This window comes from Symphalangus syndactylus, chromosome 8, assembly GCF_028878055.3.
Source record: "Symphalangus syndactylus isolate Jambi chromosome 8, NHGRI_mSymSyn1-v2.1_pri, whole genome shotgun sequence".
Taxonomy (NCBI): domain Eukaryota; kingdom Metazoa; phylum Chordata; class Mammalia; order Primates; family Hylobatidae; genus Symphalangus; species Symphalangus syndactylus.
Window position 1 is genome coordinate 85674382 of NC_072430.2, and position 23756 is coordinate 85698137.

Below are 23756 nucleotides of genomic sequence, written 5' to 3' on the forward strand. Positions count from 1 at the left end.
AAATAAGTAACAAAAAGAATTTACTATACCTGATTTTTTACACTGGCATATCTTTTCAGGTGTTTTATAAACTCTGGCCGAGAAGTGTTTCGGGCAATTATAAGAGCCATACTTCCATTATTTAATCTGAAATTAAATATTTCTATTAGACATTAAGAAGTTTACTAAGAGATTATACCAAAAATTATGACATACTGTTCCTTATAACAAGTATACTGTTTACTGAAAGTATTGGACAAGATAGATAAATCACCATGTTACATTTACCTAAAATTCATAAACCGTATCTAGCTATTATTTTTTAAATGATGCAGGCTTTCAAATGAGTTTTATTAAGTCATTGGCTTCCTTCTCAATAAGCTCTTACATTACAGCATTTTACAAAACAAACCATCAAGCGTCCTACTCACATATCAAGACATAATTTAAAATACAATGTAATTAGAAATTCTAAATGTGAAACTATGTTGTTAAAAGATGTATTATAGAAGAGTTAATATGCACAAGTGGTGTAATAAATAGCTCAACATTTTCTAAAATCTAAAGTGTGATTTAAATATTTATTTATAGACAGAAGGTCCAAGTGACATAGGAAATGAAATAAATCAAAGTGGCCTTTGGATGGATGAAATGGAGTGAACAAATGCTGCCACACATGTTCAGTCAAATGACTGAACATTTTAATCTTGCATAACTGTTCCATCCAATATAAGAGACTGAAAATTCAGAGGTGTGATTTAGTGCCAAAACAGCCACTCGCAAATGCATCAAGCTATAGAATGCAGTTTGCAGAAATACATACAAATGACTTCTAGCTTGATTTCAGTGCAAACATGAAGTTAATCTAAGAATAACAACAAAATGAAAAAAGAGCGCTTAGTATCTTATGGAAACTCAGGTCAGAGCTGTAAGGGACCTTAGAGATTATCTCATCATTCTCTCATTTCACGTAGAAGGAAAAGACAACTCCAAGTTTAAGTGATTTGTTCAAAGGCACACAGAGAAAAAATGGTCATCAGTAGCAATACTCCAAGTGCTCAGTATACTTTCCACCATGCTTCTTCTTCCCAATTCAAAATAAACAGCACCAAAACTTTCATGGTAGTGTTACTGTGCATCTTTTTTTTTAATTGCATAATTTTATAAACATTAAAAGCATTATCCTATGCCTGCTTTGCAATATTTACTTGAAATAGAAACACAACTTACATGGCTGGCACTGCTTTAAATGTCTCACACATATGAACACACTTAATCTTAGAATACTTAGAATATAAGAATATTAGTTCCTATTGGCAATTTGCACTGAGATATTTTAACATAAATTATTATTTATCATGGTGGGGGAAAAAGAAGAAAGTGAAATCTCCTGTTCAATCGTCCTGAATCATCAGAAGCTACATCTCTGAAAAATCTCTGATCAAATGAGTCTTGATCAAAAGGTCTTTGCAAAGATGGCATGTTGTGATTATAAACCACAGAAGAAATCTCTAATTAGTCATCCTTCTCTGAAAAATTCAATACTGATTAAGCCTGCAGAGTCAACAGTGGAATTCTAGTCAAGCCGAACATTTACGGAGTGGCTTTGAAGGAGCTATGAATCGATTGTTCCCAGAAGAGCAGGTCTCCCCTCCCAAGAAGGTCCTTAAACAAATAGGGTTAGATAAACATTGTCTCAAGTCCTGCAGAACATAGCTCCTTGGTCAGCTAGCCACGTCTTCAAGTTTAGTCAGGGAAACTACATTATGAAAGCACACACCTATCTAGGATTTCTGAGGGTGTGGGAGAAAACCACCAGCTCAATTTCTAAATCACACAAGGTTCAAAATACTCAAGTTTTAGCACTAGATGTAATTAATGAGGATCTTGCCATCTGGGTTTTCAATATCAAAGTTTGCAGTTTCTCTTTTTTCTTCTCTAACTTTGAATATTTCCCTGTTATTGGCTATATTTCACAACACTCATGATCCTTTCTCCTACACTCTACAGGATTGGATTCAGGAAAGAAATATTTTCAGCCCCATAATGGACAGCTGCTTAAGAAGAATGTGCAAGCAAAGGAATGTCTATATCCTATGGATAAAAAGATATATATAAGATGTCTCATATTTTATTCAATTGAAAATGTAGGCAGGAGATTGATATGCACTACTATTCACATTAAATAGAACTGAAATGTTTCTTTTGACTAAAGGTATCTGATATGGTTTGGCTTTGTGTTCCCACCCAAATCTCATCTTGTAGCTCTCATAATTCCCATGTGTTGTGGGAGAGACCTGGTGGGAGATAAGTGAATCGTGGGGGTGGGTCTTTCCTGTGCTGCTCTCATGGTAATGAATAAGTCTCATGAGATCTGATGGTTTTAAAATAGGAGTTTCCCTGCACAAGCTCTCTTGTCTGCTGCCATGTGAGATGTGCCTTTCATCTTCCACCATGATTGTGGAGCCTCCCCAGCAACGTGGAACTGTAAATCCATTAAACCTCTTTCTTTTGTAAATTACCCAGTCTCGAGTATGTCTTTATCAGCAGCATGAAAACAGACTAATACAGTATCAAATATACATATGTGTGATTTTCATGCTAAGGATATTTATGTTTGCATTAAAGTTGGAAAGCAAAGACATTCACAAGAAATATCAGTATTTAATATAATGTTCTCCACAATTAAATGAATAAATCAAGCAAAATAGGCATAAAATTCTATCAATAAAACTTAGGAAATATTATTTTAGCCTCAGTGACATTAAATAGTCAATGATTATCTGATAATTATTCCAGTTCAACAGTCGTTCTCAACCTACTGTGATGACAAATCCCTTAGAATCTCTAATATACAAAGATAAACTACCTGTTAAGTTTCTAGCTAACCAACAGTTAATTGGATATCCTGGAAAAAAATGGTCCATAAGAAATGTATCAACAATTCAATAAAAATGCTTACTAACCTGGTATTAGGTGCCAAGCCTCTAGGTGCCACTGAACACAGGCAAGGAATTGCCATAATGCTGACATTCAAGAACTGACCCTGGATCATTTGCCATTGATCATTACAGTCTAAAGGTAACGAAAATGATTGGTTATTTTCCCTCACCAGAGCAAAACGTCAACAGAACCTGGCACAGTTCTCAAGGAGATACTTTTCAACTCACCAGATTTGGGAGATCCCTGTGCCCTCCTAAAAGAAAGAAAACAAAACAAAGACATAAAACAAAGTAACACCCGCACACACACAAATCTATTAAATACGAGAAAATTAGAGAACTCATCATTACATATGTTAAATACTTTCTTCGATTAGATAGTAAGTAAAAACGTGTATAATATTGTTGCTGCCAACATAATGTGTTGATTCATTTAAAAGTAAACTAGTATTATAAGGAACAATAATGTACTATTTCTTCAAAGACTATAACCCTTCTTTAATATGGCTTTAATATTTGTATTACACACTAGGCCAAAATTATCATGAGGGACAAAACTGTGTGTTTTGTTCATTTTTTGGTGGATTGTTATATTCAAAGTGCCTGGCATATAGTAGGCACTCAAAAGAAAAGAGAAAGGGAAAATGAAACAAAGGGAAAAAAATAAAGGAAAGAAAGGGGAAGGGAAGGGAAAAAGAGAACGGAAGGAGGGAGGGAGGGAGAGAGAGGGGGAAGGAAGGGAAGAAAGAAAGAAGGAAAAAGAGAAAAGGCTGAGCGATGGTTGTTTGCTTACTAGGACCTGTAAGAGTCTGTGATTCTATATTCTTTACTACTATGTTAGAAAAATAACCAAAGATCCTAAGTCTGATCAATTGTTTGTCAGAATGTTTTATGCTTTAAAGAAAGATATAGGTTACCTGTATTACATTGAGCTTTTACCTACCTTTCTTGCACATCATCAGAGCTGTTAAATGGTAAAAATGATATTTCACAGTCTTCTGCCCTAAAATGTAATGAAATCTGTTATTAACAGTCATTGAACCTGGGATACAAAATTTTTGGTTTAAGAAAAAGACTTACTTAAGGTTTGCCAGCACCTTAACGACAGCAAAATCTCTCCGTTGGTTAGGGGACATCCATCGATATTTTTCTGCCAGAGCCAAAGTTCTTCCACCAAAGCCAAACATGGCTGAGAACCCAAAGCGAAGAAGCTTGCCAGCGGTGCTGAAGGTGCAGACGTCGACCAGCTGTACATGCCCTTGAATATTACATTAAATATTAGTCAGTGAGTACAGTAGGACTTGTATCAAAACAGCAAACATGAAAGAGCATATTTATTGGCTTATAGGAGAATATCTGAAGGTACTGTAGACCATGAACATCCTCACTTTCTCTTCAGTTCCTTTTACCTATGACTACAACAATTACCATTTTTAACTTGTTCAGGTACTAGTGAAGAAACACAGAGTGCTAAATTTTTCAGCTTATTGCTATTTCCTATAAAACATGGTCAAAGAAACAAAGTAGACAGGCAAGGTAAACTTAGATTTAACAGTAGTTTGGTGTTACATATACCTGAGCTTATATGCTTTCTACCAATTGGGATAATAAAATATCTATAGACATATACTGGCTGAAACTTTTTTTCTGGTATGTTTTTTCATTAATAACACAATCCTAGTCCTAGAGTCTTGGTACAGTCCTACATCAGTGTTGGATATACTTAAGGAGTATTCATTAATGTTCTTTATCTGGTTATAAAATTATTATTTTGAGCACACTACATATTTTTTTTCTATAGAGATTACAATAAAACTTCATTTACTGCTCTTTACAAAGCAAGTATTTTGAAAAGACAGGCAATCCACATAGTAAAGCAATGCTTTTTGGTTTTTTAATCAAACATTTCTCTACTTTAAGAGACAAAGAATCTGCCCTTTCTTCAAGTCTGATGGAAATAAGATGGCCTTCCTTACATAAATCAAAATTTCCTTATAAAATATGAACTGCTTTGGAAGAATTCTTACCCATTATAATGTGCAATGTTGCAGTTATCACATGAGGAACTCCATGAAGAGAATGCGCCAATACATTGGTAGATCCTGCCAAAGCAATTTTAAAACATGCACTATTAGGGTAGAATGTGCTCAAATTAACACTTGCTCTTACTTTATATAAATGTCATTCTGCAATGTTCAGATGAAAAATAAATGAGAATTTATAAAATCATGAAAGTTAATGTGAATATTAGAAGTTTAAGTTCTTATTCACAGAATAGATGCACATCAAATGTCTACACATTTGTTGAATATTTAAAATACTTAGAAATTTAAAAATAGTTTATAGTAACTGCTTACAGCTTTTTTGATCACGAATGTCTATTTTCTACCTCCCAAATGCTAGCTATATCAAAGCCCACTCCATCCAACCTTAATGAATGGGTTTTTAGCTTCAATGCCAAAATGAGGATCAACAGCAAAAGGGTGCCTCTGGGGAGCAGAGACAAATGCATACATAAATAAAAGAGAAAATAATCCAAATAATAACTCAGAAAAATAAAATAACTAGAAACTACAAAAAATATGCTCTAAATACATTTAATGAATATTAGAGGTAAGCTCTTAGCCAAATGAGAATCCCCTGTTATCTGACAAATGTCTCCTACATTGAAGAAAATGTTTAATTGTATTTTCCATGTATGAAGATTTGTATTTGAAACATTATGATTTCTGATTTTCATGATTATTAAAATTTAGGACACACCCGGATTTTCCCCACCAGTCCACAGAGGCAAAGAGCTCCCTAAGTCAGGCCCCTTTAATGTTTATGTGTGACTGAAATCTGAGATACAGGGGACAATACCAGCTAGCCCCTCCCATTCCCAGAAGGCCAGAGAATTTAAAATTATTAAGAACAGAATGAATGAAGCTACAATTTTTCTTGAATTAAAGAATATAATAAGTAAGTCCAATGATAGCCAAGAGCTGTGAAACCATGGATGTGGTGTGTTCCAGTTATCAAGGCAAAGACCAGTCCTCTGGATTTTGTTAATCAGAAGCATTTCTATGTGATCATACATAATTGCTTCAATTTGTGTTACTTTGAACTGATATGTACTTGGGTTGTTAATTGGAGAAGCTGAGGTGGCTTAGCCATTATCAACCAGGAGGTCATTAAAATCATAATTTTTTAGGTAGCTAAGAATAAGCATATTTAATTATTATTAATTATAAATAAGCACAATTACTTCTGGTAATACCAATGCAAAGAAAAGTTTATTTTAACTAACTGGCAAACTGGTTCCAACTGATTCACCAAAAGGCAAGTTATGCTGTGACCCTTGTTACTCAAAATATGGCCTACTGTCAAACAGGAATGACAATACTTGAGTGCTTATTAAAACAACTCTTGAGGTGGAGCCAAGATGGCTGAATAGGAACAGCTCCGGTCTACAGCTCCCAGCATGAGCGACGCAGAACACAGGTGATTTCTGCATTTCCATCTGAGATACTGGGTTCATCTCACTAGGGAGTGCCAAACAGTGGGTGCAGGACAGTCGGTTTAGCACACCATGTGTGAGCCAAAGCAGGGTGAGGCATTGTCTCACTCGGGAGGTGGAAGGGGTCAGGGAGTTCCCTTTCCTAGTCAAAGAAAGGGGTGACAGATGGCACCTGGAAAATCAGGTCACTCCCACCCTAATACTGCGCTTTTCCAATGGGCTTGGGAAACGGCACACCAGGAGATTGTGTACTGCACCTGGCTCAGAGGGTCCTACGCCCACGGAATCTCACTGATTGCTAGCACAGCAGTCTGAGATCAAACTACAAGGCGGCAGCGAGGCTGGGGGAGGGGCTCCCGCCATTGCCCAGGCTTGCTTAGGTAAATAAAGCAGCCAGGAAGCTCGAACTGGGTGGAGCCCACCACAGCTCAAGGAGGCCTGCCTGCCTCTGTAGGCACCACCTCTGGGGACAGGGCACAGACAAACAGTCAGCAGTAACCTCTGCAGACTTAAATGTCCCTGTCTGACAGCTTTGAAGAGAGTAGTGGTTTTCCCAGCATGCAGCTGGAGATCTGAGAACGGGCAGACTGCCTCCTAAAGTGGGTCCCTGACCCCTGAGCAGCGTAACTGGGAGGCACCCCCCATTAGGGACAGACTGACACCTCACTCGGCCGGGTACTCTGAGACAAAACTTCCAGAGGAACGATCAGACAGCTGAATTTGCGGTTCATGAAAATTCGCTGTTCTGCAGCCACCGCTGCTGACACCCAGGCAAACAGGGTCTGGAGTGGACCTCTAGCAAACTCCAACAGACCTGCAGCTGAGGGTCCTGTCTGTTAGAAGGAAAACTAACAAACAGAAAGGACATCCACACCAAAAACCCATCTGTACATCACCATCATCAAAAACCAAAACTAGAAAAAACTACAAAGATGGGGAGAAAACAGAGCAGAAAAACTGGAAACTCTAAAAAGCAAAGCGCCTCTCCTCCTCCAAAGGAACACAGTTCCTCACCAGCAATGGAACAAAGCTGGACAGAGAATGACTTTGACCAGTTGAGAGAAGAAGGCTTCAGACGATCAAACTACTCCAAGCTACAGGAGGAAATTCAAACCAATGGCAAAGAAGTTAAAAACTTTGAAAAAAAATTAGAAGAATGGATAACTAAAATGACCAATGCAGAGAAGTGCTTCAAGGAGCTGATGGAGCTGAAAGCCAAGTTTCGAGAACTACGTGAAGAATACAGAAGCCTCAGTAGCTGATGCGATCAACTGGAAGAAAGGTATCAGTGATGGAAGATGAAATGAATGAAATGAAGCAAGAAGGGAAGTTTAGAGAAAAAAGAATAAAAAGAAATGAACAAAGCCTCCAAGAAATATGGGACTATGTGAAAAGACCAAACCTACGTCTGATTGGCGTACCTGAAAGTGACGGGGAGAATGGAACCAAGTTGGAAAACACTCTGCAAGATATGATCCAGGAGAACTTCCCCAATCTAGCAAGGCAGGCCAACATTCAGATTTAGGAAATACAGAGAACACCACAAAGATACTCCTCGAGAAGAGCAACCCCAAGACACATAATTGTCAGATTCAACAAAGTTGAAATGAAGGAAAGAATGTTAAGGGCGGCCAGAGAGAAAGGTCGGGTTACCCACAAAGGGAAGCCCATCAGACTAACAGCTGATCTCTCAGCAGAAACTCTACAAGCCAGAAGAGAGTGGGGGCCAATATTCAACATTCTTAAAGAATTTTCAACTCAGAATTTCATATCCAGCCAAAATAAACTTCATAAGTGACGGAGAAATAAATTACTTTACAGACAAGCAAACGATGAGAGATTTTGTCACCACCAGGCCTGCCCTAAAAGAGCTCCTGAAGGAAGCACTAAACATGGAAAGGAAGGACCAGTACCAGCCACTGCAAAAACATGCCAAATTGTAAAGACCATTGAGGCTAGGAAGAAACTGCATCAACTAATGAGCAAAATAACCAGCTAACATCATAACGACAGGATCAAATTCACATATAACAATATTAACTTTAAATGTAAATGGGCTAAATGCTCCAATTAAAAGACACAGACTGGCAAATGAGATAAGGAGTCAAGACCCATCAGTGTGCTGTATTCAGGAAACCCATCTCATGTGCAGAGACACACATAGGCTCAAAATAAAGGGATGGAGGAAGATCTACCAAGCAAATGGAAAACAAAAAAAGGCAGGGGTTGCAATCCTAGTCTCTGATAAAATAGACTTTAAACCAACAAAGATCAAAGGAGACAAAAAAGGCCATTACATAATGGTAAAGGGATCAATTCAACAAGAAGAGCTAACTATCCTAAATATATATGCACCCAACACAGGAGCACCCAGATTCATAAAGCAAGTCCTGAGTGACCTACAAAGAGACTTAGACTCCCACACAATAATAATGGGAGATTTTAACACCCCACCGTCAACATTAGACAGATCAACGAGACAGAAAGTTAACAAGGATACCCAGGAATTGAACTGAGCTCTGCACCAAGCGGACCTATTAGACATCTCCAGAACTCTCCACCCCAAATCAACAGAATATACATTTTTTTTTTAGCACCACACCACACCTATTCCAAAACTGACCACATCGTTGGAAGTAAAGATCTCCTCAGCAAATGTAAAAGAACAGAAATTATAACAAACTGTCTCTCACACCACAGTGCAATCAAACTAGAACTCAAGATTAAGAAACTCACTCAAAACCACTCAACCACATGGAAACTGAACAACCTGCTCCTGAATGACTACTGGGTACATAACAAAATGAAGGCAGAAATAAAGATGTTCTTTGAAACCAATACAAAGACACAACATACCAGAATCTCTGGGACACATTCAAAGCAGTGTGTAGAGGGAAATTTATAGCACTAAATGCCCACAAGAGAAAGCAGGAAAGATCCAAAACTGGCATGCTAACATCACAATTAAAAGAACTAGAAAGGCAAGAGCAAACACATTCAAAAGCTAGCAGAAGGCAAGAAATAACTAAAATCAGAGCAGAACTGAAGGAAATAGAGACACAAAAAAACTTTCAAAAAATTAATGAATCCAGGAGCTGGTTTTTTGAAAAGATCAACAAAATTGATAGACCACTAGCAAGACAAAGAGGAAGAGAGAAGAATCAAATAGATGCAATAAAAAATGATAAAGGGGATATCACCACCGATCCCACAGAAATACAATCTACCATCAGAGAATATTAAAACACCTCTATGCAAATAAATTAGAAAATCTAGAAGAAATGGATAAATTTCTTGACAAATACACCCTCCCAAGACTAAACCAGGAAGGAGCTGAATCTCTGAATAGACCAATAACAGGCTCTGAAATTGTGGCAATAATCAATAGCTTACCAACCAAAAAAGGTCCAGGACCTGATGGATGCACAGCCGAATTCTACCAGAGGTACAAGGAGGAGCTGGTACCATTCCTTCTGAAACTATTCCAATCAATAGAAAAAGAGTGAATCCTCCCTAACACATTTTATGAGGCCAGCATCATCCTGATACCAAAGCCTGGCAGAGACACAACCAAAAAACAGAATTTCAGACCAATATCCTTGATGAACATTGATGCAAAAATCCTCAATAAAATACTGGCAAACCGAATCCAGCAGCATATCAAAAAGCTCATCCACCATGATCAAGTGGGCTTCATCCCTGGGATGCAAGGCTGGTTCAACATATGCAAATCAATAAATGTAATCCAGCATATAAACACAACCAAAGACAAAAACCACATGATTATCTCAATAGATGCAGAAAAGGCCTTTGACAAAATTCAACAACCTTCACGCTAAAAACTCTCAATAAATTAGGTATTGATGGGACATATTTCAAAATAATAAGAGCTATCTATGACAAACCCACAGCCAATATCATACTGAATGGGCAAAAACTGGAAGCATTCCCTTTGAAAACTGGCACAAGACAGGGATGCCCTCTCTCACCACTCCTATTCAACATAGTGTTGGAAGTTCTGGCCAGGGCAATCAGGCAGGAGAAGAAAATAAAGATCATTCAATTAGGAAAAGAGGAAGTCAAATTGTCCCTGTTTGCAGATGACATGATTGTATACCTAGAAAACCCCACTGTCTCAGCCCAAAATCTCAAGCTGATAAGCAACTTCTGCAAAGTCTCAGGATACAAAATCAATGTACAAAAATCACAAGCATTCTTGTACACCAATCACAGACAAACGGTGAGCCAAATCATGAGTGAACTCCCATTCACAATTGCTTCAAAGAGAATAAAATACCTAGGAATCCAGCTTACAAGGGATGTGAAGGACCTCTTCAAGGAGAACTACAAACCACTGCTCAATGAAATAAAAGAGGATATAAACAAATGGAAGAACATTCTATGCTCATGGGTTGGAAGAATCAATATCGTGAAAATGGCCATACTACCCAAGGTAATTTATAGATTCAATGCCATCCCCATCAAGCTACCAATGACTTTCTTCACAGAATTGGAAAAAACTACTTTAAAGTTCATATGGAGCCCGCATCGCCAAGTCAATCCTAAGCCAAAAGAACAAAGCTGGAGGCATCATGCGACCTGACTTCAAACTATACCACAAAGCTACAGTAACCAAAACAGCATGGTACTGGTACCAAAACAGAGATATAGATCAATGGAACAGAACAGAGCCCTCAGAAATAATGCCGCATATCTACAACTATCTGATCTTTGACAAACCTGACAAAAACAAGAAATGGGGAAAGGATTCCCTATTTAATAAATGGTGCTGGGAAAACTGGCTAGCCATATGTAGAAAGCTGAAACTGGATCCCTTCCTTACACCTTATACAAAAATTAATTCAAGATGGATTAAAGACTTACATGTTAGACCTAAAACCATAAAAAACCTAGAAGAAAACCTAGGCAATACCATTCAGGACATAGGCGTGGGCAAGGACTTCATGTCTAAAACACCAAAAGCAATGGCAACAAAAGCCAAAATTGACAAATGGGATCTAATTAAACTAAAGAGCTTCTGCACAGCAAAAGAAACTACCATCAGAGTGAACAGGCAACCTAAAGAATGGGAGAACATTTTTGCAATCTACTCATCTGACACAGGGCTAATATCCAGAATCTACAATGAACTCAAACAAATTTAGAAGAAAAAAACAAACAACCCCATCAAAAAGTGGGCAGAGGACATGAACAGATACTTCTCAAAAGAAGACATTTATGCAGCCAAAAAACACATGAAGAAATGCTCATCATCACTGGCCATCAGAGAAATGCAAATCAAAACCACAATGACATACTATCTCACACCAGTTAAAATGGCCATCATTAAAAAGTCAGGAAACAACAGGTGCTGGAGAGGATGTGGAGAAATAGGAACACTTTTACACTGTTGGTGGGACTGTCAACTAGTTCAACTATTGTGGAAGTCAGTGTGGCGATTCCTCAGGGATCTAGAACTAGAAATACCATTTGACCCGGCCATCCCATTACTGGGTATATGCCCAAAGGACTATAAATCATGCTGCTATAAAGACACATGCACATGTATGTTTATTACGGCACTATTCACAATAGCAAAGACCTGGAACCAACCCAAATGTCCAACAACAATAGACTGGATTAAGAAAATGTGGCACATATACACCATGGAATACTATGCAGCCATAAAAAATGATGAGTTCATGTCCTTTGTAGGGACATGGATGAAACTGGAAACCATGATTCTCAGCAAACTATCACAAGGACAAAAAACCAAACACCACATGTTCTCACTCATAGGTGGGAATTGAACATTGAGAACACATGGACACAGGAAGGGGAACATCACACTTCGGCGACTGTTGTGGGGTGGGGGGAGGGGGGAGGGGGGAGGAACAGCATTAGGAGATATACCTAATGCTAAATGACGAGTTAATGGGTGCAGCAAACCAACACGGCACATGGATACATACGTAACAAACCTGCACATTGTGCACATGTACCCTAAAACTTAAAGCATAATAATAATTTTAAAATAATAATAAAAATAAAATAAAATAAAATGACTCTCATGATTTGAGAAACAATGGCTTGTTCCTCAAGAAGATAATAATACCCATTCTCACCACTGTCATTAAAATAGTACTGGAAGTTCTAGCCAGAGCAATTAGGCAAGAGAAAGAAATAAAAGGCTTGCAAATTTTAAAGATGGAAGCTAAATTGCCTTTGTTCGTAGGCATGATCTTATTTATTTAGGAAACCCTAAAGGCTCCATGAATGAATTGTCAGAGCTAATAAACTCAGTTAAGTTGCAGGACACAAAATCAACATACAAAAATCAGTAGCATTTCTGTACACTTACAACTATCTGAAAAAGAAACCAAGAAAACAATCCCTGCACAGCAAAATAAACCATCATCAGAGTGAACAGGCAACCTACAGAATGGGAGAGCATTTTTACAATGTACCCGTCTGACAAAGGTCTAACATCCAGAGTCTACAAGGAACTTAAACATATTTACAAGAAAAAAAAAATTCCATCAAAAAGTGGGCAAAGGATATGAACACACACTTCTCAAAAGAAGACATTTACATGGCCAACGAGCATATGAAAAAAAAGCTAAATATCACTGATCACCAGAGAAATGCAAATCAAAACCACACTCACACCAGTCAGAATGGTGATTATTAATAAAAGTCAGGAAACAACAGATGCTGGCAAGGCTGTGGAGAAATGGGAATACTTTTACACTGTTGGTGTAATGAGGTATCTGGGGGGTGGGACCCAAGTCTAAACATAAAAGTTTTATACATCTTATACACATAGCCTGAAGATAATTTTATATAATATTTAAAATATTTTTCTATATGAAACAAAGGTTTGACTGCACTTTGACTGCTACCCATCACACGAGGTGTGGAAGTTTCCAGTTGGGGCATCATGCTGGCACTCAAAATTTTCTAATTTTGTAGCATTTTAGATTTTAAGTCTTCAGATTAGGGACAATCAGCTTGTTTATATACACAATGGAATACTATTTGGCATTAAAGAGTTCCTGTCATGTACAATACGTGGATGAACCTGGAGGACATTATGCTAGGTGAAATAAGACAGACACAGAAAGACAAACACCACATGATCTTACTTTAATGTAGAATCTGAAAAACTTCAACTCATAAAAGCAAAGAGTAAAATAGTGTGTACTGGGGCTAATGGGTGGGAAGGATTGGGGAGATACTGGTCCAGGATATAAAATTTCAGTTAAAAGAAATAAATTCAAGAGCTCTGTTATACAACCTGGTGACTATAGTTGATATGGTTAGGCTTTGTGTCCCTACCCAAATCTCATCTTGAATTTTCATCCCCATAATCCCCACATGTCAAGGGAGAGACCAGGTAGGAGTAATTGAATCATGGGGGTGGTTTCCCCCATGCTGTTCTTGTGATAGTGAGTGAGTTCTCATGAGATCTGATGGTTTTATAAGGGGCTCTTCCCCACTTCACTCAGCATTTCTCCTTCCTGCCACCTTGTGAAGAATGTGCCTTGCTTCTCCTTTGCCTTCCACCATGGTTGTAAGTTTCTTGAGGCCTCCCCAGCCATGCTGAACTGCGAGTCAATTAAACCTCATTCCTTTATAAATTACCCAGTCTTGGGTGATTTCCTTATAGCAGCATGAGAACAGGCTAAAACAATAGTAACAATGCATTATATACTTGGAAATTTCCAACGGAGATTTTAAGTGTTCTCAATGTAAAATCAGTATATGATCATTATGTCAATTTTATGCATGTTTATCTTTATTTAGCCATTTCACAATGTATACATGTTTCAAAACATCACATTGTACACAATAAATATATAAAATTTTTGTCCATTTAAAAATAAGGATAATAGGTATTAAAACTAATAGAAGTATTAATGGAAGTAAAAATATTATTTTTAAAATGTTGTCTCTCAGGCACCATTCCAGACACACTGAATCAGAGTCTGCAATTTATTAGATCCCCAGGTGGTTTGTATGCACAGTGACTTGGTGAGAAACTCCTCTGGAATGCATGGTCCAAGCAGCATCATTACCTGGGAGCTTGTTAAAAACGTACATTCCTGGGTTCTACCTCCAACTCATGGAATCAGAATGTGTTTGGAGGAGGGAGGACCCAGGTATCTCTGTTTTAGCAAGTTCACAAGGTGAGTCCATGGACCCTAAGTTTTGAGAACAAGTAGCGTAGAAACCTGTTACTCAGTGGATCTTTACCCAGGTCTTTCCAATGATCTTGTGGCCCTCTACAGCCTGCCCTTTGACCATCTAATTGCTAATAAATCTGGAATGGATTGGGAGAAAAGGAAGAAACAAGTCAATCCATTGTGCTTCCCAATCAGATTTGTGGTAAAGATTTTGGAGGAGGCCACATAATTAGAGTGAGATATTTAGGATTATCGATGGATTACAGTACTCCATAAAACAGATTTCCTCCATTACCATGGTTAATTATGAGTAGACCATAAAAGCATTCCTCTAGAAAGGCTATTAAAAAACATAATATAATGTCATGTGCAATAGAGAATGACACATATCATGACTTAAGAAAATAAAGACCATTTATTCCCTGTGAGTTTGAAGTATGCTGCGTATGCCCAAGTACAAATTTTTTTTTAGAATGCTAGAGATGGCTTTAAAAATTGTTTATGTCTTCTCAGGCTTTGCAACCTTTCTCTAATTCTGTAGAAGTTGGCAGTGATAACAGACATGACTAGAAGTCAGAAAATTATTTTAGTCATTGACTACTCATTAATCTGTATCTTAGTCTTTAAATGTGGTTTTTGACACTCTGAAGAAAAAAGGAAAGTTTATGAGAAAGTATATGTAAAATAGCAAAATGATAGCTTGTTCTATATTTTGTTGGGATAATCTGAAAGATGGATTACATTTTGTTTCAGGAAACTGTACTCTATTTGAAAAGATGTCTACATGCCAAAAGAACATGCTGCTCACATAAATAACAATGGTGTAATTTCAATGTTCTCACAAAAGCTATAAATGTTCTACCTCAAGGTAAACATTTTAATTAGCCTGAAAGTTATTTTTCTTAACACTACCAGAAACTTTGCCCACCACTCCCTCCCGAGAGCTGCTAAAATGTTCCAAATACAAAAAAGTAAGGACAGAAGTAGCAGTTCATGTAAAGAATTACTGATGAAATACCACGGAGAAACTATGGAGGCAAAAAAGAAAAAAAAAAAATTGTCCTTGAAAGTGCAAGCACTTCTGCAGAACAATTAACTTAATTAACCAGATACCATGAATATTCATAAGGCTGTTAATGTCTCCCACATCCAAACAGATAAATGTGATGTAATGACTTCCTAGTCAAGCATATCTAAAATTCTCATGAAAACAGCACCTACACTTTGGTTCTTTGCCTGAAATATCATAGAAATTAACAGTCCCTCGGCAATATTTTACTCTCCTCAAATTAATTGGAAAGCATGAATTTATTTATGCAAACTCTATAGGAATATGTGGTTCACAGCCATCAGTATGTGGATTGAGCCTTGTTTTACAACAACTGGATTGCTTTTTTATTTTTATGTCCTCTCAGGCTTTTTTCTCCACTCCCCCTCCCCCTTTTAATCAGAGTCTCTCAGTATAGTTCCTTAGCACCAGTTCCCATAGCAACAAACACCATTCCTAATGGCCAGCAGTTCCAATACAGGCTTCTCCACATCTGATCCATTTGAGTCTGACCATAATTCAGCGGCTTAGTCTGTTGGCTCAGTGGATTAATTTACTAAACACTCTCCCTCTGGGTGTCTCTCTTCAGGAGGCAAATGGCTTCAAAGGCACACTGTCTCCTCATGTTCAGCTTGAAGACTTCCTGCCTAGTTCTAGTTCCCATTCTCTATCAAAAGCCCTGACTAGGCATAGAGTCCTCATATTAAATATACCCCATACCCCACACATGACTTTCTCCTCCTATTAGACAGAATTAGAATGTTGGAACTCCTATGCAATGACCAGAGTTTTGGCAGCACACTGTGTCTTCTAAACATGACATATTAAAATGGCATTACTACAAATATCCAAAGAATATATAAAATGCTCCCCAAATCAGAAATCGTCTTAAAAATTATAATAGTGATAAAACTCAATGCTATTCCTTTATAAAATCTGAATTGCATACTAAAACATAAGAATAACCACCAGTTTTTATAGCCAACCACCAAATTTATGTCAAAGGCACACCTGTAAGGACACCCATCTTTCTATTTCTGATGTATGGCAGTCAATGAATGACCTCAGGAATTTAAGTACTAATGAAGTGTCCTAAGCACATCCACTTTGCACGGAAGGAAATGTTGGAAAGTTTCCACCATTATAGTCAGAACTACTAAAGTAAAGCAAAAAGGTCAAGAAATAAAATGCCATGAAAAGATGGCCCAAAATGCATCATTTTTCCCTTTGAGTCAAAATCATCTTGTTGTCTTCTACTTAGAAACCATTTTAGGTTTTCCTATATACTCTAGAATTATCAGATTATATCTGAATATCTCTCTCCTTTTAAATTCTGACTTTTCTGAAAGACTTTACACTCTAAAAGGGCATTTGAATATCTTATGCTCTGTCAACTTATCAACAATACTAAGTACACTAAAATCCATACTAAATGAATAGGGTTATGAAAATATGAGTTTTTTTTCAACCATGTGCATTGTTTTCTATAATCATAGGGAAAAATATTTTCCTTTTTTCAGTGATAATGTGTGACTTTTTAAAATGAAAAAATAATTTCCTACACTATCATTTATTTATTCATTAATTTTGTGATAGCCTTTATACAATAAATTTCTCATATACATTTCAGTTGATTCTTCTAATAGCCTTGCAGGGATGGACATTATTAAACTTCTTTTTTTTTTTTTTTGAGACAGCCTTGCTCTGTCACCCAGGCTGGAGTACAATCTCAACTCACTGCAACCTCCTCCACCCGGGTTCAAGTTATTCTCCTGCCCCAGCCTCCCCAGTAGCTGGGATCCAGGTGCACACCACCATGCCCAGCTCATTTCTGTATTTTTAGTAGAGATAGGGTTTCACATGTTGGCCAGGCTGGTCTTCAACTCCTGATCTCAGGTGATACACCCACCTCGGACTCCCAAAGTGCTGGGATTACAGGTATGAGCCCCTGCACCTGGCCTTATTAAACCTTTTAAATGTGTAATCAAGACTAATAAAGGCTAATTACCCATCCAAAGTCAAGTACCAAACTGAAATTCAAGTCCAGTCTATCTTACTCTTAATGTCTCCTCTGCCAGGCTATTGAGTACTTCAAGTAATGCTATTTTGCCTAACTTTCCTTTATATATATATATTTGTATTATACTTTAAGTTCTAGGGTACATGTGCACAATGTGCAGGTTTGTTACATATGTATACATGTGCCATGTTGGTGTGCTGCACCCATTAACTCATCATTTACATTAGGTATTTCTCCTAATGCTATCCCTCCCCACTTCACCCACCCCACAACAGTCCCCGGAGCGTGATGTTCCCCTTCCTGTGTCCAAGTGTTCTCATTGTTCAATTCCCACCTATGAGTGAGAACATGCGGTGTTTGGTTTTCTGTCCTCGTGATAGTTTGCTGAGAATCATGGTTTCCAGCTTCATCCATGTCCCTACAAAGGACATGAACTCATCATTTTTTATGGCTGCATAGTATTCCATGGTGTATATGTGCCACATTTTCTTAATACAGTCTATCATTGTTGGACATTTGGGTTGGTTCCAAGTCTTTGCTATTGTGAGTAGTGCCGCAATAAACATACGTGTGTATGTGCCTTTATAGCAGCATGATTTATGGTCCTTTGGGTATATACCCAGTAATGGGATGGCTGGGTCAAATGGTATTTCTAGTTCTAGATCCCTGAGGAATCGCCACACTGACTTCCACAATGGTTGAACTAGTTTACAGTCCCACCAACAGTGTAAAAGTGTTCCTATTTCTCCACATCCTCTCCAGCACCTGTTGTTTCCTGACTTTTTAATGATGGCCATTCTAACTGGTGTGAGATGGTATCTCATTGTGGTTTTGATTTGCATTTCTCTGATGGCCAGTGATGATGGGCATTTTTTCATGTGTTTTTTGGCTGCATAAATGTCTTCTTTTGAGAAGTGTCTGTTCATGTCCTTTGCCCACTTTTTGATGGGGTTGTTTGTTCTTTTCTTGTACATTTGTTTGAGTTCATTGTAGATTCTGGGTATTAGCCCTTTGTCAGATGAGTAGATTGCAAAAATGTTCTCCCATTCTGTAGGTTGCCTGTTCACTCTGATGGTAGTTTCTTTTGCTGTGCAGAAGCTCTTTAGTTTAATTAGATCCCATTTGTCAATTTTGGCTTTTGTTGCCATTGCTTTTGGTGTTTTAGACATGAAGTCCTTGCCCATCCCTATGTCCTGACTGGTATTGCCTAGGTTTTCTTCTAGAGTTTTTATGGTTTTAGGTCTAACATGTAAGTCTTTAATCCATCTTGAATTAATTTTTGTATGAGGTGTAAGGAAGGGATCCAGTTTCAGCTTTCTACATATGGCTAGCCAGTTTTCCCAGCATCATTTGTTAAATAGGGATGACTGATTGTGTAATACAATCAGCTTTTGAATGATGTTTCCTTTTTCTGGATCACAGTGTTGCTCTCACGGTTCTCCCCGTCTCTGACCTCTACTTTCTCCTGCTCCCATCCTCTAATCATTCCACACGGTGAGGCAAAATGAATCCTCCTCGAACAAGCTCCAGTCAGGTTGTCCCCTTGCCCTGAAACATCCCATTATTCCCTACTGCTTATCAAATACAATTCAGAGCCCTTACTGTGGCATGCAGGAGCCTCCATGGTTGGGCCTATTTTGATACCATTATCTTCCATTGAATGGCCTTTTCACTATTCCTCTAACACTCCTGGGTTTAGTCTTTGCTTTATTACTTTTGCAGCCAAGAAAATAACTCATGCTCACCTTTTCAGGCCAGCTCCAACCCATTTTAGACCTAATCCAAGTGTCATTTACTGTATAAAGTCTTCTTTACATGCATTCACTTAATAGGCTTCAGTGAGCATCACTGTGGCATAGTCTATTCTGGATGCTTTAAAACTGCAGTGAGTAGAAAGATTAAAAAGCCTTGCCCTTAAGAATCTCACCCTTCCAAACCTTATCCTCCTTCCAGTCACAAGTAATTTTGGCATTCTCAAGGTTATCTGGTTATACTTCAATTATGCAAGTTACCATATTCACCTCATATGGAACTATAAGCAGCTAGACTGGAATGGCCCTGTTTTGAAACTTCCCACCTGGTACTGTGTAATCATTAGATCTTTTTATGGGAAGGGAGAATAATAACCATTCCATATACTGATGGTTTAACTATATATTAAACCCTTTACTAAACCAAAGGTTAGTACTACAATAACCTTGTAATAAAGTGAATAATTTATCTGTGATCCCTATTCTATAGACTAGAAAAATAAGGCTCAAAGAGATTAAATGACTTGTCAAAAGTCTCACATTTGCTAGTGGGGATGCCAGAAGTCTGGATCTTTCAAAGTCTGTTCATTAATTCTGTGTTGTGCTGTTTGGGTTAGCAAGTAAGAAAGGAAAAGAGGGAGAAGGGTCAGTTTAATGAATCTGTAGCCATTCCCTTGCCTGCTGGTATTAAGCCAAGTGGAAGCTGTGCTCTGACAGGAGTCAGGATTCGGTCTGTTTCCATCCCAGCATTCTTCTGAGCTCTCAGAAGCAAAGCATGGGCTACTTCGCTAGCAGATCCATCTCCACCAACACAGACAACACTAGAAAAATACAAATTAAGCAAAGAAGGCAAAACTTCAGAATGATTGGTAATAAGTCATGAAATCTAGACTTCAAAATACTTTACTAATTTGTAGTCTATGTGCATGACTGCTCACATGTACCTTCAAACATGTTCATAGGCGTCAATGGGTAAGACACAAATACTACACAGGTAAGTTTACTTCACAAATATAATAACTAGATAATTCCCCATAGACAAAATAGCTTTAAGTGTGTTAAGAGATATGAAAACACTTGAACATGTTAACTCACATCTGACCAGCGTTTTGCTCTGTTAACATCCAAAAGCATATCATTCTCATTTTTTGTTAATAATACTGTCATCTGCAATTCATTTAACTAACACCAACCAAAGTCATAAAATCCTGCTAATTCTCAATAAAGCTCTGAAAAGACAGGTAGCAATAAAAATCATGTAAAATATGAAGCTTTAAGAAACTGCTAATTATCATTAGTATATGAATGTAGTAATTACAAACCTGACCTGCATTTCATCTCCTTGACATTATTGCTATATGGTACTTCTAGATGTCATATTATTAGCCTTCGAGCCTAGATAATACTATTAGTATATTTTTTAAGACTTTATGTTAAGTAGACTATGGGGGCAGAATCCATTAAAATAACACATAAGATACCAGAAATTCATTTCATAATCATTTGTGTTCAAAAGAAGCAAAATATTCTTATGTATCAAAATGTTACCAGTTAACCCAACGTAAAGTGGATTTTGCCTCAGTGAAGGCAGGTGTCACAACTCAAGGGCTACAAGGGCCCAGCAGGAATGGAAGAGTAGGCTCAATCTAAAGGCGCAGCCACTTCTTTGCTGTGGCCCACTCACACCACGTGTGAGGCCTAATGGACCCAGATCTGGTTTTTCTAGAGAAGCCAGAGATTCTGATTTAAGGCTGAGTCTCCTAATTTGTAAATGCTACCAACTAGCATTCAGTGTATTTAAAAACACTATTTCAAACAAAACTGCCTATGGGCCACAGTCAGCAGTAGTTACTGGTTCTCTAAGTTTCCGAAGCTCTGGAGGGTGGCGAACAGAGGCTGAAAGTGTCTTTCCAGTCAGTTCCCACCATCTTTCTCTCAGCCATCTATTCCCTCTAGTCCCCATCTTCCTCATCCCACTAGCTCCACATAGCCTGGGCAATCCAAGTCTACTCTGGTTAGAAGACTCAAGATATGACCCAGGTCATGTTTGATTAGGTGTGTTTTATTCTTATGTCTAAACTGATTCCAGAGGTTCGCAATGTGACCACCTATTCAGAGAAAAGGAATGATGTTTACTAAGGACAAATTATATCAGGTAGCGTGTTTACTAATTTCTATTAAATCCTCAGAGGTCTGCAAAATAGGCCACAGTCCCATCTTTATGAATGAAAAAACCAAGGTTTGACTTGAAACTTACCTGATTTCAAAAATCTCCATGAGATTTCTAATCTATAAACTTAAACGTAACTCTCAATCCCTGGCTGTCTAAATGCTGACATATGGGTGTGACCAAAAAGACTATGTGAAGTCATACCCAAAAAAATCTAATTTAGTACCAAAGAACTTGACCCTTACATACATAGGATGCGAACACTTAACTCCTAGAATCTTGCATACAATTATAGCATCATGCATATGTTAACATATTGCTAGAGTTATTAGAGGTGGCCCTCTATGAGCATGTTCTGAAACATCTGAAATTTTGTCATAATACATTCTGTGTTAAATCTTTTGAAACTAATACAAATGACAATTATAATAATAAAGAAATATTTAGTGAATAATTACTATATATATATCAGACATTTTCCTAAGCACTCTCCATGTATTAACTCATTTAAGTGGAAAAATAACTGTATGCAACAGGTACTATTACCTTCAATTTACAGATTAGGAAACTAAGACATAGAAAGATTAAGTAACTTTTTCAAGATTGTACCACTAGTAAGCAATAGAACAAGGATTTGAAATAAGACATTTTGGCCTTAGAAACTGCAATATTATTCAATATATTAGATACCTTTTCTATATATGAAACCTAATAAAAATAGCCTTATGAGAATTTTATTATTTTGAAAAACAGTTTACCAGTAGAACCACTGTGAAATTAAATAAGTTAGAAAAAATATATATTTATTTATGTTAACAACTATTCAATCATTAAGATCATGTTCAGGTACAGTGACTCAACCTAGGAAATAAGTTTTGTAAAACAAAAATAAAATTCTAAGTCCTCCAACTAACTGAATGGACCCTCCCCTTTTGGCCATGAAGGTCACAAAGAAAATCTGAAAAACTATTCAGGTCATAACAGGAAGGGAGGTTGGATATGCCTCCTTATACCCTGTTGTCTTTTGGAGTTTAGGCACAAATGACCAGCACTGACATTAAGATGTAGATCACAGGCCAGGCGCGGTGGCTCATGCATGTAATTCCAGCACTTTGGGAGGCCAAGGGTGGATCACGAGGTCAGGAGTTCAAGATCATCCTGGCCAACATGGTGAAACCCCGTCTCTTACTAAAGACACAAAAAATTAGCTGAGCATGGTGGTGCATGCCTGTAATCCCAGCTACTCAGGAGGCTGGGGCAAGAGAATCGCTTGAACCTGGGAGACAGAGGTTGCAGTGAGCCGAGATCGCGCCACTGCACTCCAGCCTGGGTGACAGGGTGAGGCTTTATCTCAAAAAAAAAGAAAAAGAGTAGATCACAAGACCGACAAAACAGACTTGGTAGCAATAAGATCCCCAACTCCAACCTGACTCTGGTATAGCATTAAATAACAAATAGCAGGCCCTAGAGGAAATCAAAGTATTTTATCTCAAAATGTATTTTGTTGACATATTTTGAAATGGCCCTGCAAAGCCATCATTTGCAGAATAAATTTGCATTCTATAGAGAATCTCCTTCCCTTTCCAGGTCTTCTCCTGATCCAGGAGAGATTTAACTAAGAGTTTGACACCTTTTAAGGTCTGATAAGAGATACTGACCATCTGTTCTCTCTGAAGCCTGATATCTGGAGGCTTCATCTACATAACAAGAACCTGTGTTTCCACAACCCCATTTATCTTTATTTTTATAATTTTTTATTTTATTTTATTTATTTTCTTTTTTGAGACAGAGTCTCACTCTGTTGCCCAGGCTGGAGAACAATGCTGTGATCTCAGCTCACTGCAACCTCTGCCTCCTGGGTCCAAGTGATTCTCCTGCTTCAGCCTCCCAAGTAGCTGAGACTACAGGCACACGCCATCACACCCGGCTAATTTTTGTATTTTTACTAGAGACGGGGTTTTGCCATGTTGGCCAGGCTGATCTCAAACTCCTGACCTCAGGTGATCTCCTCTCTTAGGCCTCCTAAAGTGCTGGGATTACAGGTGTAAGCCACTACTGAGCCACTGCACCCAGCCTACACCACCCTGTTTATCTTAACTCAAGCATTTCTTTCTGCTGACTTCTAATCTTTCAGCAAAGCTTATCAACCAACTGACAATCA

The 23756-nt window shown here is 37.9% G+C and overlaps 1 protein-coding gene across 6 annotated transcripts in view; it reads right to left on the minus strand.

Moving 5' to 3' along the window:
• CERKL (ceramide kinase like) overlaps positions 1-23756 on the minus strand; it is a 131361-nt gene that overhangs the window by 9017 nt on the left and 98588 nt on the right. For 4 of the 6 annotated variants that reach the window (XM_055289909.2, XM_055289907.2, XM_063645622.1 and 1 more), the window contains 7 exons: positions 20104-20246; positions 4949-5023; positions 4002-4179; positions 3865-3924; positions 3150-3175; positions 2946-3054; positions 30-126 (listed from right to left, as the gene is read on the minus strand). In XM_055289909.2, the coding sequence (XP_055145884.1) occupies positions 30-126; positions 2946-3054; positions 3150-3175; positions 3865-3924; positions 4002-4179; positions 4949-5023; positions 20104-20246 (688 nt within the window). The remainder of the gene's footprint in view (positions 1-29; positions 127-2945; positions 3055-3149; positions 3176-3864; positions 3925-4001; positions 4180-4948; positions 5024-20103; positions 20247-23756) is intronic. The other 2 variants (XM_055289911.2, XM_055289910.2) reach the window with 1 other exon arrangement.